The 18,304-nt window shown below is 41.0% G+C and overlaps 1 protein-coding gene across 11 annotated transcripts in view; it reads left to right on the forward strand.

Annotated features, from left to right (window-relative positions):
- The window catches only part of UBN2 (ubinuclein 2), a 98,897-nt gene that overhangs the window by 48,574 nt on the left and 32,019 nt on the right, over positions 1-18,304 (forward strand). For 6 of the 11 annotated variants that reach the window (XR_006696711.2, XM_045388272.2, XM_045388275.3 and 3 more), the window contains 4 exons: positions 2,679-2,729; positions 3,707-5,257; positions 14,361-14,592; positions 15,016-15,108. Coding sequence is in view for 9 of the 11 variants with exons in the window: in XM_045388272.2 (XP_045244207.2) it covers positions 2,679-2,729; positions 3,707-5,257; positions 14,361-14,592; positions 15,016-15,108 (1,927 nt within the window). In the remaining 2 variants the exon portion in view is untranslated. The remainder of the gene's footprint in view (positions 1-2,678; positions 2,730-3,706; positions 5,258-14,360; positions 14,593-15,015; positions 15,109-18,304) is intronic. The other 5 variants (XR_012432922.1, XM_045388274.3, XM_074036083.1 and 2 more) reach the window with 2 other exon arrangements.

Below are 18,304 nucleotides of genomic sequence, written 5' to 3' on the forward strand. Positions count from 1 at the left end.
TGTAAGAAAAATTCCTAAGACCAAAAACAAAAAAGGAGCTGACAGTGTTAATCTGTCGCTTAAACTTTGGTTGCCCTTGGAGGCATTTGGCACTTTCTACCCATCACTCTATGGTTTCTTTTTATGTTTCTTCTCAGAGCATAGCAGTTAGGGTTTTCTTGGGCTTGTACAGGTTAAAACTTGGGATGAAATCTGTGTAAAGCTGGACCTTCAAACTATAACGTATTTAGTAAAAGAAAGGACTAGAAAAAAATCCAGCCACCAGCAGAAGACATTAAGAAAAGTGGCTCTTGGCCGGGCGCAGTGGCTCACGCCTGTAATCCCAGCAATTTGGGAGGCCGAGGTGGGCAGATCACGAGGTCAAGAGATCGAGACCATCCTAGCTAACATGGTGAAACCCTGTCTCTACTAAAAATACAAAAAACTAGCCGGGCGTGGTGGCGGGCGCCTGTAGTCCCAGCTCCTTGGGAGGCTGAGGCAGGAGAATGGCGTGAACCCGGGAGGCGGAGCTTGCAGTGAGCTGAGACTGTGCCACTGCACTCCAGCCTGGGAGACAGAGCCAGACTCCGCCTCAAAAAAAAAAAAAGAAAAGTGGCTGTCTTGGACTGGGTTCTGGTTTGGAGGAAGAATGTCCTTGCTGAAAATTTTTCTTGGCTTAGGAGTTTAAGTTACACTACCTCTACAATCTGAGAAAACCCCAAGTGGAAAAAGTAACTTAGTTATTGGATTAGTAGTAACCCAGGGCCTCTGGCAAAAGTAAATTCTATGTGGCATAATGTGCCCTCTTCAGAGGCCTCAAAGGCCTTCCTCCTATAAACCATGTCAGACCTGAACTTACAGTCTGAAATACAGAATACATGAGAGGATAAGTTACTATGAGTGACAGTCAGTAGGAACAATAAACAACAGTTAGATCCCTAAGACAGACAAGTAGTGCATTTATGGAATTTAATACATAAAATAATTTTACTTAAAATTTTTTAATATTTAGAGAAATAGAAAAGGGAATAAAAGATATCCTATCAAAATAGACAAAGTAGATTTGAAAGAGAATCAAAATATAACCTCTGGAAGTAAAAACTATAGTCATTTGAAATTAAAATTTTAATGAAAGCCCATACCTTTTAGGTTTTACACTTTGCTCTGTAGCCTTTGTCTCTTTGGTTTTTTTGTTGTTGTTGTTGTTTTTAACAGATGAGTTTCTTTGCTTGTAAGATTGTGTCCAGATGGTCAATATTTATTATTCTGTGGCCTTCCTGACTTTTTTGGCGTTAGAGCCTCTTTAAATGCAGGGTAAATAGTCTTCTTTTTCTTTTTTCTTTCTTTTTTTTTTTTTTTTTTGAGACAGTCTTGCCATGTCACCCAGGCTGGAGTGCAGTGGTGCGGTGCGATCTCGGCTTACTGCAACCTCCACCTCCCAGGTTCAAGCAATTCTCCTGCCTCAGCCTCCTGAGTAGCTGGGATTACAGGCGCGTACCACCACGCCTGGCTAATTTTTGTATTTTTAGTAGAGACAGGGTTTCACCATGTTGGTCATGCTGGTCTCGAACTCCTGACCACGTGATCCACCTGCCTTGGCTTCCCAAAGTGCTGGGATTTCAGGTCTGAGCCACCGTGCCCAGCCAATAGTCCTCTTTTTCTTAATAACCTACTACTTTGTCTTCTGATCCAAATAATATTGAGCCAATCTTTCATTAAATCTCTTGAGTTTGGACTTTGTTTTGACACTTCACTTTATTTTTATTAGAATACTAAAGTTTTAATAGCCTCCATAAAGGATTGGTTACATTTTGATACATCTGTTCAAACATATGATTAATAGAATAATTGGATAGGAAATTTATTAAATTCTAACACTGGATGTGTTAGAATGATATGGGGGAGTCATCATTTTTTTTGTTTGTTTCCTTCTCTATGGTTAAATTACTTTTTCCTTTTCCCAAAATGGAAAAGCTATATTGTTGATGTGGTTTTTTTCCTACTGTAACTCCCCATACTGTTTCTAGTTACAAAGGTTAAGATAAGGAAATGCCTATAATAGAAGATGCAAATAACACAGAAAAGTAAGGAGAAAAGTAAAAGTATCTATAAATTTCTCCTCAGTGAGAGAATAAAAGCTCTTGGCTTTCTAGGACACATCTTCCTTCCCTTCTTCTGAAACTCTGTTCTTCCCTCCCTCCCTTCCATTCATCCGTCCATGCATCTATCCAATTAGCTATCCATTTATTTAGTCTTTTATATAAATGGGACAACCTGCTTTTCTGACTCAGTTATGTATCCTGAACAATTCTCTGCCAGTATAAATCTACACAGTATTCTATTAGAGTGCATTTGATGTTTTTATAAATAAAAATTAATAATCAAAAAGTCACTTTAAAACAGCAGTTTTATACTAGTAATACTTCCAACATTTGGATACATTTCCCACCCTTTATTTTGTACTTTTTATAATGGTATTTTCACTAATTACGTAAGTGGATGGCATATCAAAACAAACGTGTCTCATTTGTATTACCTATTCTTCTTAGCAGACATTTGTGACCTTAATGTAGTACACTTGTACTTCCAATAGGCAGTGAGGTTTTTAATCAGGGGTTTTAGAATAAAAGCTTAGAAAAAATACTAAGGAAGTTAGAGTGTAACAGTATTCTTAACAGCTTGCTTATGTAATACCTTAGGAGGTGATGGTAAAGACCCTTCCTCTCCATTCTTTCCCCACTATGCTTAAGGTAAGTGCTATGGTTGTATAAATCAGTATATAATATAACACTCTAGGTTTGTTTGGGTTTGTGTAAGAAACTAATTGAGGAGACTTTGATATGACTTTTATGTAATAGGTTTTTGCTTCTCAATCTTAATAAAATGAGTCAAATACTTTATTTATCTTTAAAAATAAATAGATGCTTTTTAATTCTTTTGCTCTTTGAATATTGTAAACTGTGCTCTAGTTATTTTCCTTAAATATTAAGAAGGTTGATTCTTTGAGAAACAGACTCTAACAACTGTTAGGTATTCAGAGTTGTAATTCTTAATACCCTTGTTTTCTTAGCATAGAGCCCTGCTCACAGCGGACACTTAATGGATATATATTGAATAAATGACAAATGAATAATTTACAAATAAATTACAGATTCACCATAACAAATAGCATAATTTATATATGCTTGGATTGAATCATCTGCCACTTTGACGTACCAGTTTTTCTATGTACTGGCTGTAGGGTAGCTGCAGGACAGGGCATACAAAGAGGCAGAAATGCATGGAAGCAGAAAGTGAAGGTCAGCCTCCTAGCAAACCATCCCAGACGAGAAGGGGAGAGTCTTAATATAAAGGCAGAATTTCTCCTGAGTGCAGGGGAATAAAAAGAGAATAATCTGAACAGATGGATTTGGAACAGGATGTGAAGATCTGATGCAGGTGAGGGAGGCTCATCAGTAATGTTACTAGTATATGAATGTTCCTTCCACTTGGTGTTAAGCTTACCAAGGTATGACAGCTATGTGCAATATATCAGATACTTTGTCTTGTGAGGACAGCTCAGTCAGGAGCTCTGTCATCTCAAAAATTATGTTTGTTTTGATAGTCCCTAAACATTTCCAGTAGAAAAACAATTTTAATTGTCATGAAAATCTCTTAGTTATTTAAAATTAACTTTGTAATTTTTTATTCACCATTTCTATTTTTTTCATATGATGCTTTACATTAGGAGTATAGTCCAAAAAAGGACCAGAAAACTCCGGCATCCCTGGTGGCTTCGGTTAGCGGTCCTCCAACGAGCTCCAGCACAACTGCCATTGCTGCAGCCAGCTCTAGCTCTGCACCAGCCCAAGAAACCATCTGCCTCGACGACTCACTAGATGAAGACCTTTCTTTCCATTCACCTTCACTGGATCTTGTTTCTGAAGCTTTAGCGGTTATCAACAGTGGGAACAAGGGCCCTCCTGTTGGCTCAAGGATAAGCATGCCAACCACAAAGCCTCGTCCAGGACTGAGAGAAGAAAAATTAGCTAGTATCATGAGTAAGCTGCCACTGGCTACTCCCAAAAAACTAGATTCTACTCAGCCTACACATTCTTCAAGTCTTATTGCTGGTCACACAGGGCCAGTACCAAAGAAACCCCAGGATTTAGCTCATACTGGCATCTCTTCAGGCCTTATTGCTGGTTCTTCCATTCAGAACCCTAAAGTTTCTTTAGAACCTTTGCCAGCCAGGCTACTTCAACAAGGACTTCAGAGGTCAAGCCAGATTCACACTTCTTCCTCTTCACAGACCCACGTCTCCTCTTCTTCCCAAGCCCAAATTGCTGCCTCTTCTCATGCTCTGGGAACATCCGAGGCCCAAGATGCTTCTTCATTAACACAAGTAACAAAGGTGCACCAGCATTCAGCTGTCCAGCAGAACTATGTGTCTCCATTACAGGCCACCATCAGTAAATCCCAGACCAACCCTGTGGTGAAGTTAAGTAATAATCCCCAACTCTCCTGTCCCTCCTCGCTTATTAAGACTTCAGATAAGCCACTTATGTACCGCCTTCCTTTATCTACCCCCTCACCTGGAAATGGTTCTCAAGGGTCCCACCCCCTGGTTTCTAGGACAGTACCTAGCACCACTACCTCCAGTAACTATTTAGCCAAGGCTATGGTGTCACAGATCTCCACGCAGGGTTTCAAATCTCCCTTCTCGATGGCTGCCTCCCCAAAACTTGCCGCATCTCCCAAGCCTGCCACATCTCCTAAACCCCTGCCCTCACCTAAGCCTTCTGCCTCACCCAAGCCCTCTCTGTCAGCTAAGCCTTCAGTATCAACTAAACTTATTTCTAAATCCAACCCGACTCCCAAGCCTACTGTATCCCCAAGTAGTTCCAGTCCAAATGCACTAGTAGCCCAGAGTAGCCACTCCAGCACTAACAACCCGGTCCATAAACAGCCCAGTGGAATGAACATCAGCAGACAGTCTCCCACCTTGAATTTATTGCCCTCTAATCGCACTTCAGGCCTTCCATCTACAAAAAATCTTCAGGCCCCCTCAAAGCTAACAAACTCATCATCCACTGGAACTGTTGGGAAGAATAGCTTGAGTGGAATTGCAATGAATGTACCTGCCAGCAGAGGTAGCAACCTTAACTCAAGCGGAGCTAATAGGACTAGTCTATCTGGGGGAACAGGAAGTGGAACACAGGGTGCTACCAAACCATTGTCTACTCCACATAGACCATCCACTGCCTCAGGGTCTTCAGTGGTAACAGCCAGTGTGCAGGTATGTATGTTCTGTACATCCATGTGATAAACTGTAAGATTGCATAGTGTCATCTTTCTTGTAGGTAACTTTAATAAGCTTTTTATGATATGTGGATTGTTCTCAATAGGCTTATTACAGCCTGTGGCCATGGAATATTCCTGATGCTGACATCATAGTGGTAGGCACACTTGTAGATGAGGTGTTTGTTGGGATGTGGATTTTTTTTTTTTAAACAAAGTAACAAAGGTGCACCAGCATTCAGCTGTCCGACAGAACGATGTCTTCATTACAAGCAACCTTCACTAAATCAACTTTAAAATTATTTGAAAAAGCACAACTAAAATGCATATTTCAAACTTTCTTATCAAAATTCAGAAAAAAGTAGTAACTTAGGAATTTAACATTCACTTAACTCTTCCCTTCCGTTTTTCTCCTGCCAGCTTTCTTATTTTTAAATCAAATTTTTACATTCCTGTTATTTTTTAATCATTTATCTTCTCAAAATTTTTATTTTGCATTAATTTTATAGTGCTATATAATTTTCTGTGTCAAATTAGTGTCAGTTGTCCTTTTATTCCACAGTTTTCCCATTCATGCATTTTTAGTTTAAACTTATCTCTCAATTAGCTGAGTGCCTCACTCAAGCAATATTTTTAAGAAGGGTAGCCTGGCGTGGTGGCTCATGCCTCTAATCCCAGCACTTTGGGAGGCCAAGGCAGGAGGAACACTTGAGGTCAGGAGTTCAAGACCAACCTGGCCAACATGGTGAAACCCTGGCTACTAAAAATACAAAAAAATTAGCCAGGCATGGTGACGCATGCCTATAGTTGCAGCTGTTTGGAAGGCCGAGGCAGGAGAGTCGCTTGAACCCAGGAGGCAGAGGTTGCAGTGAATGATATCACGCCATTGCACTCCAGCCTGGGTGACAGAGCGAAACTCCATCTCAAAAAAAAAAATAGTAATAAATTTTAAAAAGGGTAGCATGAATGCTATTTTACCTTAGCTCATGTGCACCTGGTAATTTCTTTCTGTGCTATCACACTTGAGTAGGCATAAGCTTCTTGGGGCACTAACTGTTCCACTTCAAATTTTGTAAATACTCTTCCACTGACTCTTGCTTAGTATTTAGGATTATGGAGAAGTCTGAGACCATTCTCAGACTTTTCTCATTCTCCTTTTGTTCCCTTATCATTAATGTGTTTTCTCTGTCTAGTTTTCATTAGTTGTATACCTAGAACATAATAATAGCATTCCATCTCAGACCTGGTTATTTATTTTAGATCAAGAATATTTTATTGTATTATGTGTCTGATTACTGTTTCTGATGCATTTATCCTAAGTTTTTTGAGAACCCTTTATTATATTTATTTATTTATTTATTTTTTAATTTTTCCCTGAGACGGAGTCTCACTCTGTTGTACAGGCTAGAGGGCAGTGACGCAATCTTGGCTCACAGCAGCCTCCGCTTCTTAGGTTCAAGAGATTCTCCTGCCTCAGGCTCCCAAGTAGCTGGAATTACAGGCACCTGCCACCATGCCTGGCTAATTTTTGTATGTTTATTTATTTATTGTTATTTTTTGAGACCCAGTCTCCTCTGTCACCCAAGCTGGAGTGCAATGGTGTGATCTCGGCGCACTGCAACCTCCACCTCTCGGGTTCAAGCAATTCTCCCTACCTCAGCCTCCTGAGTAGCTGGGATTATAGGCACCCACCACCGTGCATAGAGACAGTATTTTGCCATGCTGGCCAGGCTGGTCTTGAACCCCTGACCTCAGGTGATCCACCCACCTCGGCCTCCCAAACTGCTGGGATTACAGGCATGAGCCACCATGCTTGGCCTAACTTACATATTTTTAGTAGAGTTGGAGTTTCACCATGTTGACTGGGCTGGTCTCAAACTCCTAACCTCAAGTGATCTGCCTGCCTCAGCCTCCCAAAGTGCTGGGATGATAGGCATGAGCCACCACACCCAGCCTATGTTTCGTCTCTCTGTCTTCCATATTATCTTCTGTTATTGTTTTACTCTCTCTGCCACTTCTTTGTATTCTGACACTTTCTCAGATTTGTCCTTTATGTTAATGGTTTAGATTCTTTAACTTTTTTTCCCCTGAAAGTAATGTGTTCATTGAAGTCAAATTTAGAAAAAAGAAAATAAAAATCACCTATTAATCCAACACTGTTTACGCTTTGTAGGTACTTTTAAAGACTTTTTTCGATATGTGTTTTATATATTTCATTTTATAACTGTCCAAAAAAAAAAATACCATTTTATGATATGCAAGTTCTTAGGTTCTTAAATATTCTTTGAAAACTTAACTTTTATTGATTTATGGAATTGTGTTGTCTAAGGAAGTACTCTTTGTACTGCCTCCTATTTATGTGGAACAGCAACATCTAATGAGAAGAGTTTCCCCTTGCTGTATGTCAAGGTTTACTGCTGTTCAATACAGTCTAAGGGTTGATACTCAATATACGTTGCGTACATTCAGTATACATATATTCACATCATCATTCTGCCACTGATGTAGGCATAGGAATGACTAGATGTCAGAATTCTAATGTAGAACAAATTCAGCTAACTGGTAATTCATTAATTGAAATCTAGGATTAACTGATGTTTTATGTATGTACATTTACTTTCATCAGAAATAAAATAATAAAAACAAATTGATATTAGGGATTATATGTTAAAATGTATATGGAGATGAATGAATAAAGACCTTCCCTTATGAAAAAAAAGTATGTGGAAGATTGGAGTTAGTCTGCATTACTGTCTATATTATCTTTATTAAAAAATTTACTCTTGTTAAGATTCTTAATTTGATAAAAGGAATAAGTGAAAAGATAGCATAAATGGCAGTTCCCTGCCCCATATCCTCCTCCTAGGGTTAACTACTTTTAACCCTTTCAGCATTTTCTTCTTAGTGTTTTTAAATAAGAATAATAAATGGAAAACTCTTAATTTTATCAATTTTATAAAAATTTGGGGAGTTATTTCTGGAATTAAAAACTCCTTTTTATTTTCATTTGCTTCATTTTCTTTGAACTTAAGATTAAATCTTTCTTCATCCTTTGTCATCTCTACAATCTGTCAGTTCTATTTTGTTCCCAAAGATCTTCCTGTATTTGATCATTTATCGCAAAAGAACCCCTGTATCGTCTAACAAATAATTGGTTTGTCAGCATGGAGGCTACTTGGCAAAATATGCATTTCTGAAGACTAGCTACTCCCTCCTGGTTTTCTTCCTCTCCCAAATGGCTTTACGATTTGGAGACTGAAGTGTTCCTGTCTTCATATCTGATCTTTTTTCTTTTTTCTGTCTTACTGGTTTGACTGAAGAAAAGTTTAATAATCCATTAAGGGCATTTCTACCCCTTGACAAAACTAAAGTTCTTTTTGTTTTAACGTAGCATCTCAGTGAAGTCTTACCAGCTATCTTGTGGCCTCTAGAACCTGTCTATAGCTCTCTAGTACTGAAAACAGATTTCCTATCTATGCGTGTAAAGCATTCACCTTCTGTCTGAAAGGCATCTGTGGGTGTCTACTCATTTGCAGAGTGAAAATGACAGGTCCTTTAACAAATGGCAAAAGGTAAACTCCTTCTGGGTTCAGGTTGTTAGCTCTGCTTGCTTTCTATTTAATAACTTTCCACACAGGGGTTTCCTCCTGTTTCTTACCCTTCAATTTACTGATTTTCTTTGAATCTTGTCTTTGCCACTTTATAATTCCAAACATCATTCATTCATTAAGCAAATGTTTATTGAATGTTTACTATGTGCCAGGCACTCTTCTAGGTGCTGGGGAAATAGGGATGAACAGCATACTCAGCATTCCTGCTCTCATGGAGCATATAGTCTATGTAGGAAGACAAGCAAAAATACAAGTTTTATGAAAAAATAAAATTTGTAGGATAATATGATAAAGAGTTATTGCTGCCAGCATAAAGAAGGTGAAGAAGGTTTGAGGAGGTAACATTTGATCTGAGAATTGAATGAGCAGAAGCCAGCCATGTGGAGAAAAGAGGGGAAAAATAATTCAGGCCAGAGGGAACACTTGTATGAAGACACTGAGATGGAAAAGAGCCTGAAGTGAAGGCCTGCATGTCTGGACCATGGAGAGAGAGTGGTAGGTGATGAGATCAGAGAGAGACCAGAACCATGCCATGGAGGACCTTGTGAGCCACAGTAAGGACTTTGGATTTTATTCTCTGTGCAGTGGGAAGCTATTGGAGTTTCTTAAGCAGGGGACTGGTATGGTCTGATTTGCATTTCAAAAGGTTACTGTGAGTGTTGTGGGAAATAGGGGATCAGTGCACTCACCAAAGTAGAGTATGTGGTTTAAAAAAAATTTAATTGCAGCCGGTCGCAGTGGTCACACCTGTAATCCCAACACTTTGGGAGGCCGAGGTGGGTGGATCACAAGGTCAGGAGAGCGAGGTCATCCTGGCCACCATGGGGAAACCCCGTCTCTACTAAAAATACAAAAATTAGCTGGGTGTGGTGGCATGTGCCTGTAATCCCAGCTACTTGGGAGGCTGAGGCAGGAGAATCACTGGAATCTGGGAGTCGGAGGTTGCAGTGAGCTGAGATCGCGCCACTGCACTCCAGCCTGGCAACAGAGGGAGATACCATCTCAAAAAAAAAAAAAATTAATGCCCACTATGGGAAGAGCAAGGTTTCCCTTCAATGTTTTTTTCCCCTGGGAATAAAATGTAGAGGTCACAGAAACTATTTTTAACTGTGGGGCATAATCCTGAACTATTTAGCTGCTTCATGCTGACTTCTTGTGCATGATCCCAGATTATGTCAACATTGGAATACCCCACTGCCGAAAGGTCTCCATCTTTTAGGTTAGAGAGATTTGCAAATACCCATGTCACATTTAGATTATCTGATGCTTCCATTTATATTTATAAACAAAGTGGATATAGAAGTTACTTGAAAGTGTAAAATGTTAGGCAGTTATGGCATAGTATCACTTTTTTATTGCTATACTTGAGTTACTTAATTTTGGAAATTGCCCTGCCTAATTTACATCTTGCTTTTTTTTTTTTTTTTTTTTTTTTTTTTGAGACAGGGTCTCGCTCTGTTGCCCAGGCTGGAGTGCAGTGGCGTGGTCTTGGCTCACTGCAACCTCCACCTCCAGGGTTCAAGCACTTCTCCTGCCTCAGCCTCCTGAGTACCTGGGATTACAGGCAAGCACCACCATGCCCGGCTTATTTTTGTATTTTTAGTAGAGACGGTGTTTCACCATGTTGGTCAGGCTGGTCTTGAATTCCTGGCCTCAGGTGATTCACCCACCTCAGCCTCCCAAAGTGCTGAGATAATAGGAGTGAGCCATAGTGACTGGCCCTCATTTTGCATCTATTTTAATGCTTCAATTGCACTCCTCCAGAAAAGCTTTAAAAGATTCCTTTTATTAACAGTATTTAATGTTCCTCACTAGGGAACTCCAGTTGGGGCACATAGCCTTGGAGACTCTTTATCATTCCAAGACTGCAGTAGAATTATGATTAAAAGAAGCAACTCTGGTTAATTTTTTTTTTTTCCCGAGATAGGGTCTTGCTGTGTCGTCCAGGCTAGAGTACAGTGGCACAATCTCGGCTCACCGCAACCTCCGCCTCCCAGGTTCAAGCGGTTCTCCTGCCTCAGCCTCCCGAGTAGCTGGGACTACAGACATGTGCCACCACACCTGGCTAATTTTTGTATTGAATTAATTATTGTAATTTTGTATTTTTAGTAGAGACAGAGTTAGTAGAGACCACCATGTTAGTCAGGCTGGTCTCGAATTCCTGATCTCATGATCCGCCCACCTTGGCCTCCCAAAGTGCTAGGATTACAGGCGTGAGCCACTGCACTGGCCAACACTGGTTCATTTTTAAGTTGATGGAGGATCTTTTCTATCCTGGTTGCATTAAGATACTATTATCTCTAACTTGGTAATTTTTTTCCTAAATGCACTCACTTTGTATATCGTGGTTGGCACAGTACAGGAAAAGACTGGCAAATAAAAACTGTCAGGTTCAAACATGGAGTGGTGAAGGTTTGTACTTACGTGTAAGAGAAAATTTTGGCAAAAAAGAAAGAATGGGTTTGTTGACTATAATGTCATCATTTTATGATACTTGAAAACTAAGATTTCAAGCCTAAGTGACTGGAAAGAATGGAATTCCCTGGTGAAAGCAGTTGACAGAAGATGGGGGAACCCATTGGAGAAGATGATTTCAGCTTTGGATATGTCAAGTTGGTGCTAGATATTCAAGCGGAATTATTCAGTTAACTCTCAGATATACAGGATGGAAACAGATGAGAGGCCAGAACTACGGATATAAATTTCAGTTGTAAAATTTGTTATTTTTATTAACAAATAAAGGAGAACAGGGGAGGGAGGCAATTAAAGAACCAGAAAGAAGGCCGCTTGTGGATATTCTTCATTTGTTTGTTCAGCAGTGGCATAACCTCTTAAGTGTACAAATATATGTAATGTTATGTGGTATGTGTGTGTGGAAAGATTGTCTGCATTTTTCTTATACATTAAGAAATACCCCACCAGCAGCAAAAGGACCAAGATTTTTAAAATAATAAGTCCTTAATTAATAATGCTTATTGATACACATAATAAAAGTGGAAAGAGCTAACATTTATTATTTTTAAAATAGTCAACAAATTCCATTTTCCTGATCAAATTTAGATTTAGTGGGACACGGTGGCTCATGCCTATAATCCCAGCACTTTGGGAGGCCAAGGCAGGCAGATCACTTGAGCACAGGAGTTCGAGACCATCCTGGCCAACATGGTGAAACCCCATCTCTACTAAAAATACAAAAATTAGCTGGGCATGGTGGCACATGCCTGTAGTCCCAGCTACTCAGGAGGCCGAGGCAGGAGAATTGCTTGAACCCAGGAGGTGGAGGTTGCAGTGAGCCAAGATCGCAGCACTACACTGCAGCCTGGGCAACAGAGTGAGACTCCTGCCTCAAAAAAAAAAAAAAAAAAAAGCAGGGAAACCAAAAAAAATACAAAGTTAAAGTTTTGACCAGGAAAATTTGGATTTGGTAAAATAAGACTACAAAAGAAATCTCAGAATGACAGAAACTATAATAGATAACATATGATAATGAGAAAATTTGATTGTATCAACTCCCTGTTGGTAAGTAAGTGCACATAGAAAAGAACAATGTTGGCCAGGCATGGTGGCTCATGCCTGTAATCTCAGTGCTTTGGAAGGCCTAGGTGTGAGGATTGCTGGAGCCCAGGAGTTCTTTTTTTTTTTTTTTTTTTGAGACAGAGTCTCGCTCTGTCGCCCAGGCTGGAGTGCAGTGGCGCAATCTCGGCTCACTGCAAGCTCCGCCTCCCGGGTTCACGCCATTCTCCTGCCTCAGCCTCCTGAGTAGCTGGGACTACAGGCGCCCGGCTAATTTTTTGTATTTTTAGTAGAAACGGGGTTTCACCGTGGTCTCGATCTCCTGACCTTGTGATCCGCCCGCCTCGGCCTCCCAAAGTGCTGGGATTACAGGCGTGAGCCACCGCGCCCGGCATAGAGCCCAGGAGTTCGAGGCTAGCCTGAGCAACGTAGACACCGTCTCTACAAAAACATTTTAAAAAGTTAGCTGGGTCTGGTGGCACACGCCTGTAGTCCCAGCTACTTGGGAGGCTGAGGTGGGAGGATCACTTGCACCCAGGAGTTTGAGTCTGCCGTGAGCTACAATTGTGCCACTGCTCTCTAGCCTGGGGAACAGAGTGAAACCCCGTCTCTCAAAAAATAATAATCTTTTTTAAAAAAAATCAAAATGGAAAAAATGTAATTGTTGTGTAGAAAACTGTTCAAAGAATTAAACTACGTATAGGAAGATATTTGCCAGGCGTTCTGGCTCACGCTATAATTCTAGCACTTTTGGAGGCACAGGCAGTGAGGAGATCGCTTAAGCGTAGGAGTTCGAGCCCAGCCTGGGCAACATGGTGAAACCCCGTGTATAATAAATACAAAAAATGTTAGCCAGGTATGGTGGCATGTGCCTGTAGTCTTAGCTACTCGGGAGGCTGAGGTGAGAGGATCACTTGAGCCTCCAGGAGGTTTGAGATGGCAGTTAGCTGTGATTGCACTGCTATACTCCAGCGTGGGCAACAGGAGACCCTGTCTTAAAAAGGGGGCGGAGTTTGGGCAGGGGGAATATATTTAAGTAAGTTCTCTGTGAAAGCCCATCCAGGTCAGCATATTTCTTACTTATTTTATTTTTTTAAAGTCCTCCCTGCAGTCCAAATATGTTAGCATATTTCTGATTTCAGTGTTTTTATTCGTAAACATGGCGTCAAAGCCCAGGTAGGGGAGTGTGAAAACACTGTCCAGTTTATCTTTTACCTTAAGGAGTGTAATTTCAGAAAAGTAATAAAGTGAAAATCGCTTTCAGGAGTTAAGTGACTGGAACTAAGGAAACTGAAGTCTGTCATTCTGTTTGATAATAAAAGGAAGACAAATTAGATAGTGGCTAGGAGTTGAGGAAGAGCTAGAATAACGGCGTGGTTATAAAAAGAAATAATAAGTTTCTGTATCTGAGAAGGCAGAGGAAACATGGAAAAGGTGCAGTAGTAGATATTTGTACAAGAAAGTTCTATACGGTGAGAATTCATGGTGTAAGTCAGGTGGTTAGCTTTGGAGAAGGGCAGGTGAGGCTCATGGCGAGGAAGAATGCCTCGGCCTGGTCTCTAAGCTGATGTGATGACAGTAAAGGATACTGGGTAGGGCCCTGAAAGCAGCAGTCTAGAGCAGCCGCTGCAGGAAAGATGATGAGACAAATAGTAAAGTGAGCATTTTCGAGACCCAGCCAAAATTGCACGGGATTGTTTACTCATGGTTCAGGTATTTGGGCTAGGAGGCAAAAGTGGAGGAGTGCAAGTGTAAGGTTGGGAATTAGTAGATTGAGAGAGTGCGTGAGTGTTCATATAAGTGCCACTAAAATAACAGCGTCTGAGGAAACTACAGTGGTAATGAAGAGCCTGTCTCACAACGTTTCTGTCAGAGCAGATGTAAGGCATAGTCTTGCATCTGTGAGGATATTATAGAAAATAAATCAATTTGGATTACTTTATTTCTTACGTATTTTGACCCCTGGTTTCTGCACAGTCCACAGCAGGAGCATCATTATTGGCTAATGCCTCACCTCTGACTCTCATGACATCACCTTTGTCTGTAACAAATCAAAATGTGACTCCTTTTGGGATGCTGGGTGGCCTTGTTCCAGTGACCATGCCCTTCCCGTTTCCCTTGGAGATATTTGGCTTTGGAACGGACACAGCTGGAGTGACAACCACCTCGGGATCTACCTCAGCCGCTTTCCACCATAGCCTAACTCAGAGTAAGTGGGGCTCTTCTATTTGCTTGGGCTGTCTAGCTTGACAGAACAGGAAACCTTATAAATTTATTCTAATTAAGAGTAGTCCAGTTGGAGTTAATGAAGATTATAGTTTTTTCTTAAGAAATGCAGTTTATATGTATATATAGTAAGTAAAATTATTGGACACTGGGGTTTTATATACAGTTTTTAAGCTATCTATACCACATTTCCATCTTAATGAAATTTTTAAGAGGAAGTCAATTGTGTTGGGTTATGTGCATACACATACATTAAAATAAGTAAATTTTTAAAAACGTGCTCTAGTTTTAGAAGGCCTTCGAAGTCAGGTGCTGTGCCGGCATTACGTAAATCAGTTTACATTTTTGAACTAAAAGGGCTCCAATCTGGATTTAAAGATGACTGACAAGTCTGTTTTCCTCTCAGATTTACTCAAGGGTTTACAGCCAGGAGGAGCCCAGCATGCAGCAGCGCTTTCCCACTCACCTCTGCCTGCACACTCACAGCAAGCATTTCACGGTGAGAATGCCGTCTCCTTCCTCTCGTTCTTATTTGTATAGGCTTGTAGATATGGATTATACTTTTCTGAAAACATTGTGAATTGAATCACAAAGGCTGGAAAATGGAAATTTTCATAGACTGAATCCTCATTCCTCATTAGCAACAAATTCCTTTTAAGAGGAAGGAAATAGGTAAACGAGATCTTCTGTAACCTAAAAGCCTTTTTGAAGGTGTTTATTATGTGGAAATGATGACTAATGAGAGGATTCATAAGATGGTTAAAAGTTATGTACAGTAATGATAGTTGCTTACATTTATTGAAAGCTTACTAAATGCCACATAGTCTTGTGACAGTTTACATGGATAGCTTAGTCCTTAGATGACGGTCTCCATTTTACAGATCACGAAACTGAATCAGAGAGCTAAGCAACTTGCCCAAGGTAATACACAACTTGCCCAGATAACAAATGCTTGATCTGAGATTCACACCCAGGAAGTCTGACTCCATGACCTATATTCTTAGTCATTAAATGTCTTGGCATTTTAGCAGAGATGAAATTAATATGATCCTGCCAGGCACAGTGGCTCGCTCTTGTAATCCCAGCACTTTGGGAGGCCAAGGTGGGCAGGTCACTTGAGGTTGGGAGTTTCAAGACCAGCCTAGCCAATATGGTGAAACCCCGTCTCTACTAAAAATACAAAAGTTACCTGGGCCTGGTGGCACGTGCCTGTAGTCCCAGCTACTCGGGAGGCTGAGGCAGGAGAATTGCTTGAACCCGGGAGGTGGAGGTTGTGGTGAGCCGAGATCACGCCACTGCACTCCAGCCTGGGCAACAGAGTAAGACTGTCTCAGAAAATAAACATTAATATGATCCAAGCTGTATGCATTATGTCCTTGTAGGCAGCCAGATCGCTCTGAAATCTGACATTAGGCAGTCAGATTAGGCAGTGTGCCAAACACACTGGGCTCCAGCTTCTCGTTTTCCCCAGCAGTTGACCTCCATAGACGCTGATATTATTCTGAAGCCCATTTTCAGGATCTTTTGAGCAGAAATAACTGCTCAGCTGCCCTCTTAACTTTGAAAGTTGACTAGGCCTCACTTTTTTTTTTTTTTGGCCACTGAATCAAAATGATCTTTGAACCAGTTTACATTAACCACAGTGCAGAGATGGGAACTGAGGAGCAATCTTGAGGCAACAGATTGCCATTAATCCTCCGAAAGAACTAAGTGGTGAGCTGTCCCAGTCTTACCCTTGAGAATGAGCATAAAACCACAGTTATGTAAAATGGGTAACAGAGAGTCGTGGCACAAATGTCAACAATCCCAATCTTCCTGAACTCTGACTAGTTTAAATATCTAAAGAGAATTGCCCTGTGACTAAAGCAGTTCCTCCCTGGGTGTAGACAACTGTTCGGTATAATGAATCCAGCTGAGGGTAGTGTACTCATGAGCAGATTGGCATGAATGTGGCCACCTGCAAGGAATTAAACAAGCAGGATTCTCATGGCTCCAAAAGACCCCAGTGTTCGCTCTTACACGAACTATCTCGTTTATCAGTGCAGCACTGCTGTTCCAGAGGGAGAAAGGAAACATGACTGTCAGTATTTTCCAAATAACTAAAGTTAAAAAGTTTAAAATTTTTCAACCAGCCTTGGTAGCTCATGCCTGTAATCCCAGCATTTTGGGAAGCCAAGCAGGCAGGTGGCTTGAGTCCAGGAGTTCGAGACCAGCCTGGTCAACATGGTGAAATGCTGTCTCTACAAAAAATTTTCTGGGCATTGTAGTGTGCCCCTGTAGTCCCAGCTACCCGGCAGGCTGAGGTGGGAGGATCACCTGTAGCTGGGAGGTCGAGGCTGCAGTGAGCTCTGATTATGCCACTACACTCCAGTCTGGGTAACAGAGTGAGAGTCTGTCTCCAAAAAAAAAAAGAGTTTAAAATTTTTCCCTTAAGACCCATTTTAAAGTATAAGTCACTGAACTTGAGGATCAGACTTGGATTTTTGAATTACAGAACTGCCGGTTTGAATAGGTTTAACTTGTTTGAACATCACTTTCTCTTGCTTGTAAACTGGAGACAACAAATGTTTTTAACGACTTCATATGAGAATTTAATAAAAAATAATTGATTTAAAGCTTCTAGCATGGCACCTGGTGCATAGTAAGAGCTCAATTAATGTTAATTAATTTTATGTAGTGTAAAAGCTCAGTAAAATTTTTCTGTAAAGGGCCAAATAGTAAATATCTTAGGCTTTGCAGTCCGTATGGTCTCTGTCACCACTACTCACCATTGTAGTGAAAAACAGCCATAAGAAGTATTTAAGGCCGGGCGCGGTGGCTCAAGCCTGTAATCCCAGCACTTTGGGAGGCCGAGACGGGCGGATCACGAGGTCAGGAGATCGAGACCATCCTGGCTAACACAATGAAACCCCGTCTCCACTAAAAATACAAAAAAATTAGCCGGGCGTGGTGGCGGCGCCTGTAGTCCCAGCTACTCGGGAGGCTGAGGCAGGAGAATGGCAAGAACCCGGGAGGCGGAGCTTGCAGTGAGCCGAGATCGCGCCACTGCACTCCAGCCTGGGCGACAGAGCGAGACTCTGCCTCAAAAAAAAAAAAAAAAAAAAAAGAAGTATTTAAACAAATGAGTATGACTGTAAATAAAACTTTACATACAAAAGCAAGCAGGGAACCAGATTTGGCCTATGGGCTGTAGTTTGCCAAACCCTGGTCAAATTTGTTCCTTTTCACCTGTGTATTTCTGCCATTCATGCCTCTTCCCTCAGAATAAAAGGTTTCCTTTCCCTGTCCTTTGCTGTCAGACCTGGGTTGTCTTTGAGGCCTCATTTTTCTTGCTAAGGCCATGACCTGTTGGAGACTTTCTCCATATTCTGTTGGCTCTCCAGGTCATGGGGCCCTACCCTTGCCCTGGTATCCCCCTTTCCTCTCCTCCTGGCCAGTTTTTATAGGTAATTTAGTTGAGGATTAAATGCAGTAATCAACAGTTTTTCTGCAAGCATTTAAACAGCAGTGTGTAAAAATAGAAATTATTTTGAGCTGGTCTGGTGGCACACACCGGTAGTCCCACTACTTAGAAGGCTAAGGCAAGAGGGTCGCTTGAGCCCAGGAATTTGAGGCTGTGGTGTGCTATGATCGTATCTGTGCATAGCCACTGCACTCCAGCCTGGAAAACATAGCAAGACTCTCTCTTTAAAAAA

Source organism: Macaca fascicularis, chromosome 3, assembly GCF_037993035.2.
Source record: "Macaca fascicularis isolate 582-1 chromosome 3, T2T-MFA8v1.1".
Classification (NCBI taxonomy): domain Eukaryota; kingdom Metazoa; phylum Chordata; class Mammalia; order Primates; family Cercopithecidae; genus Macaca; species Macaca fascicularis.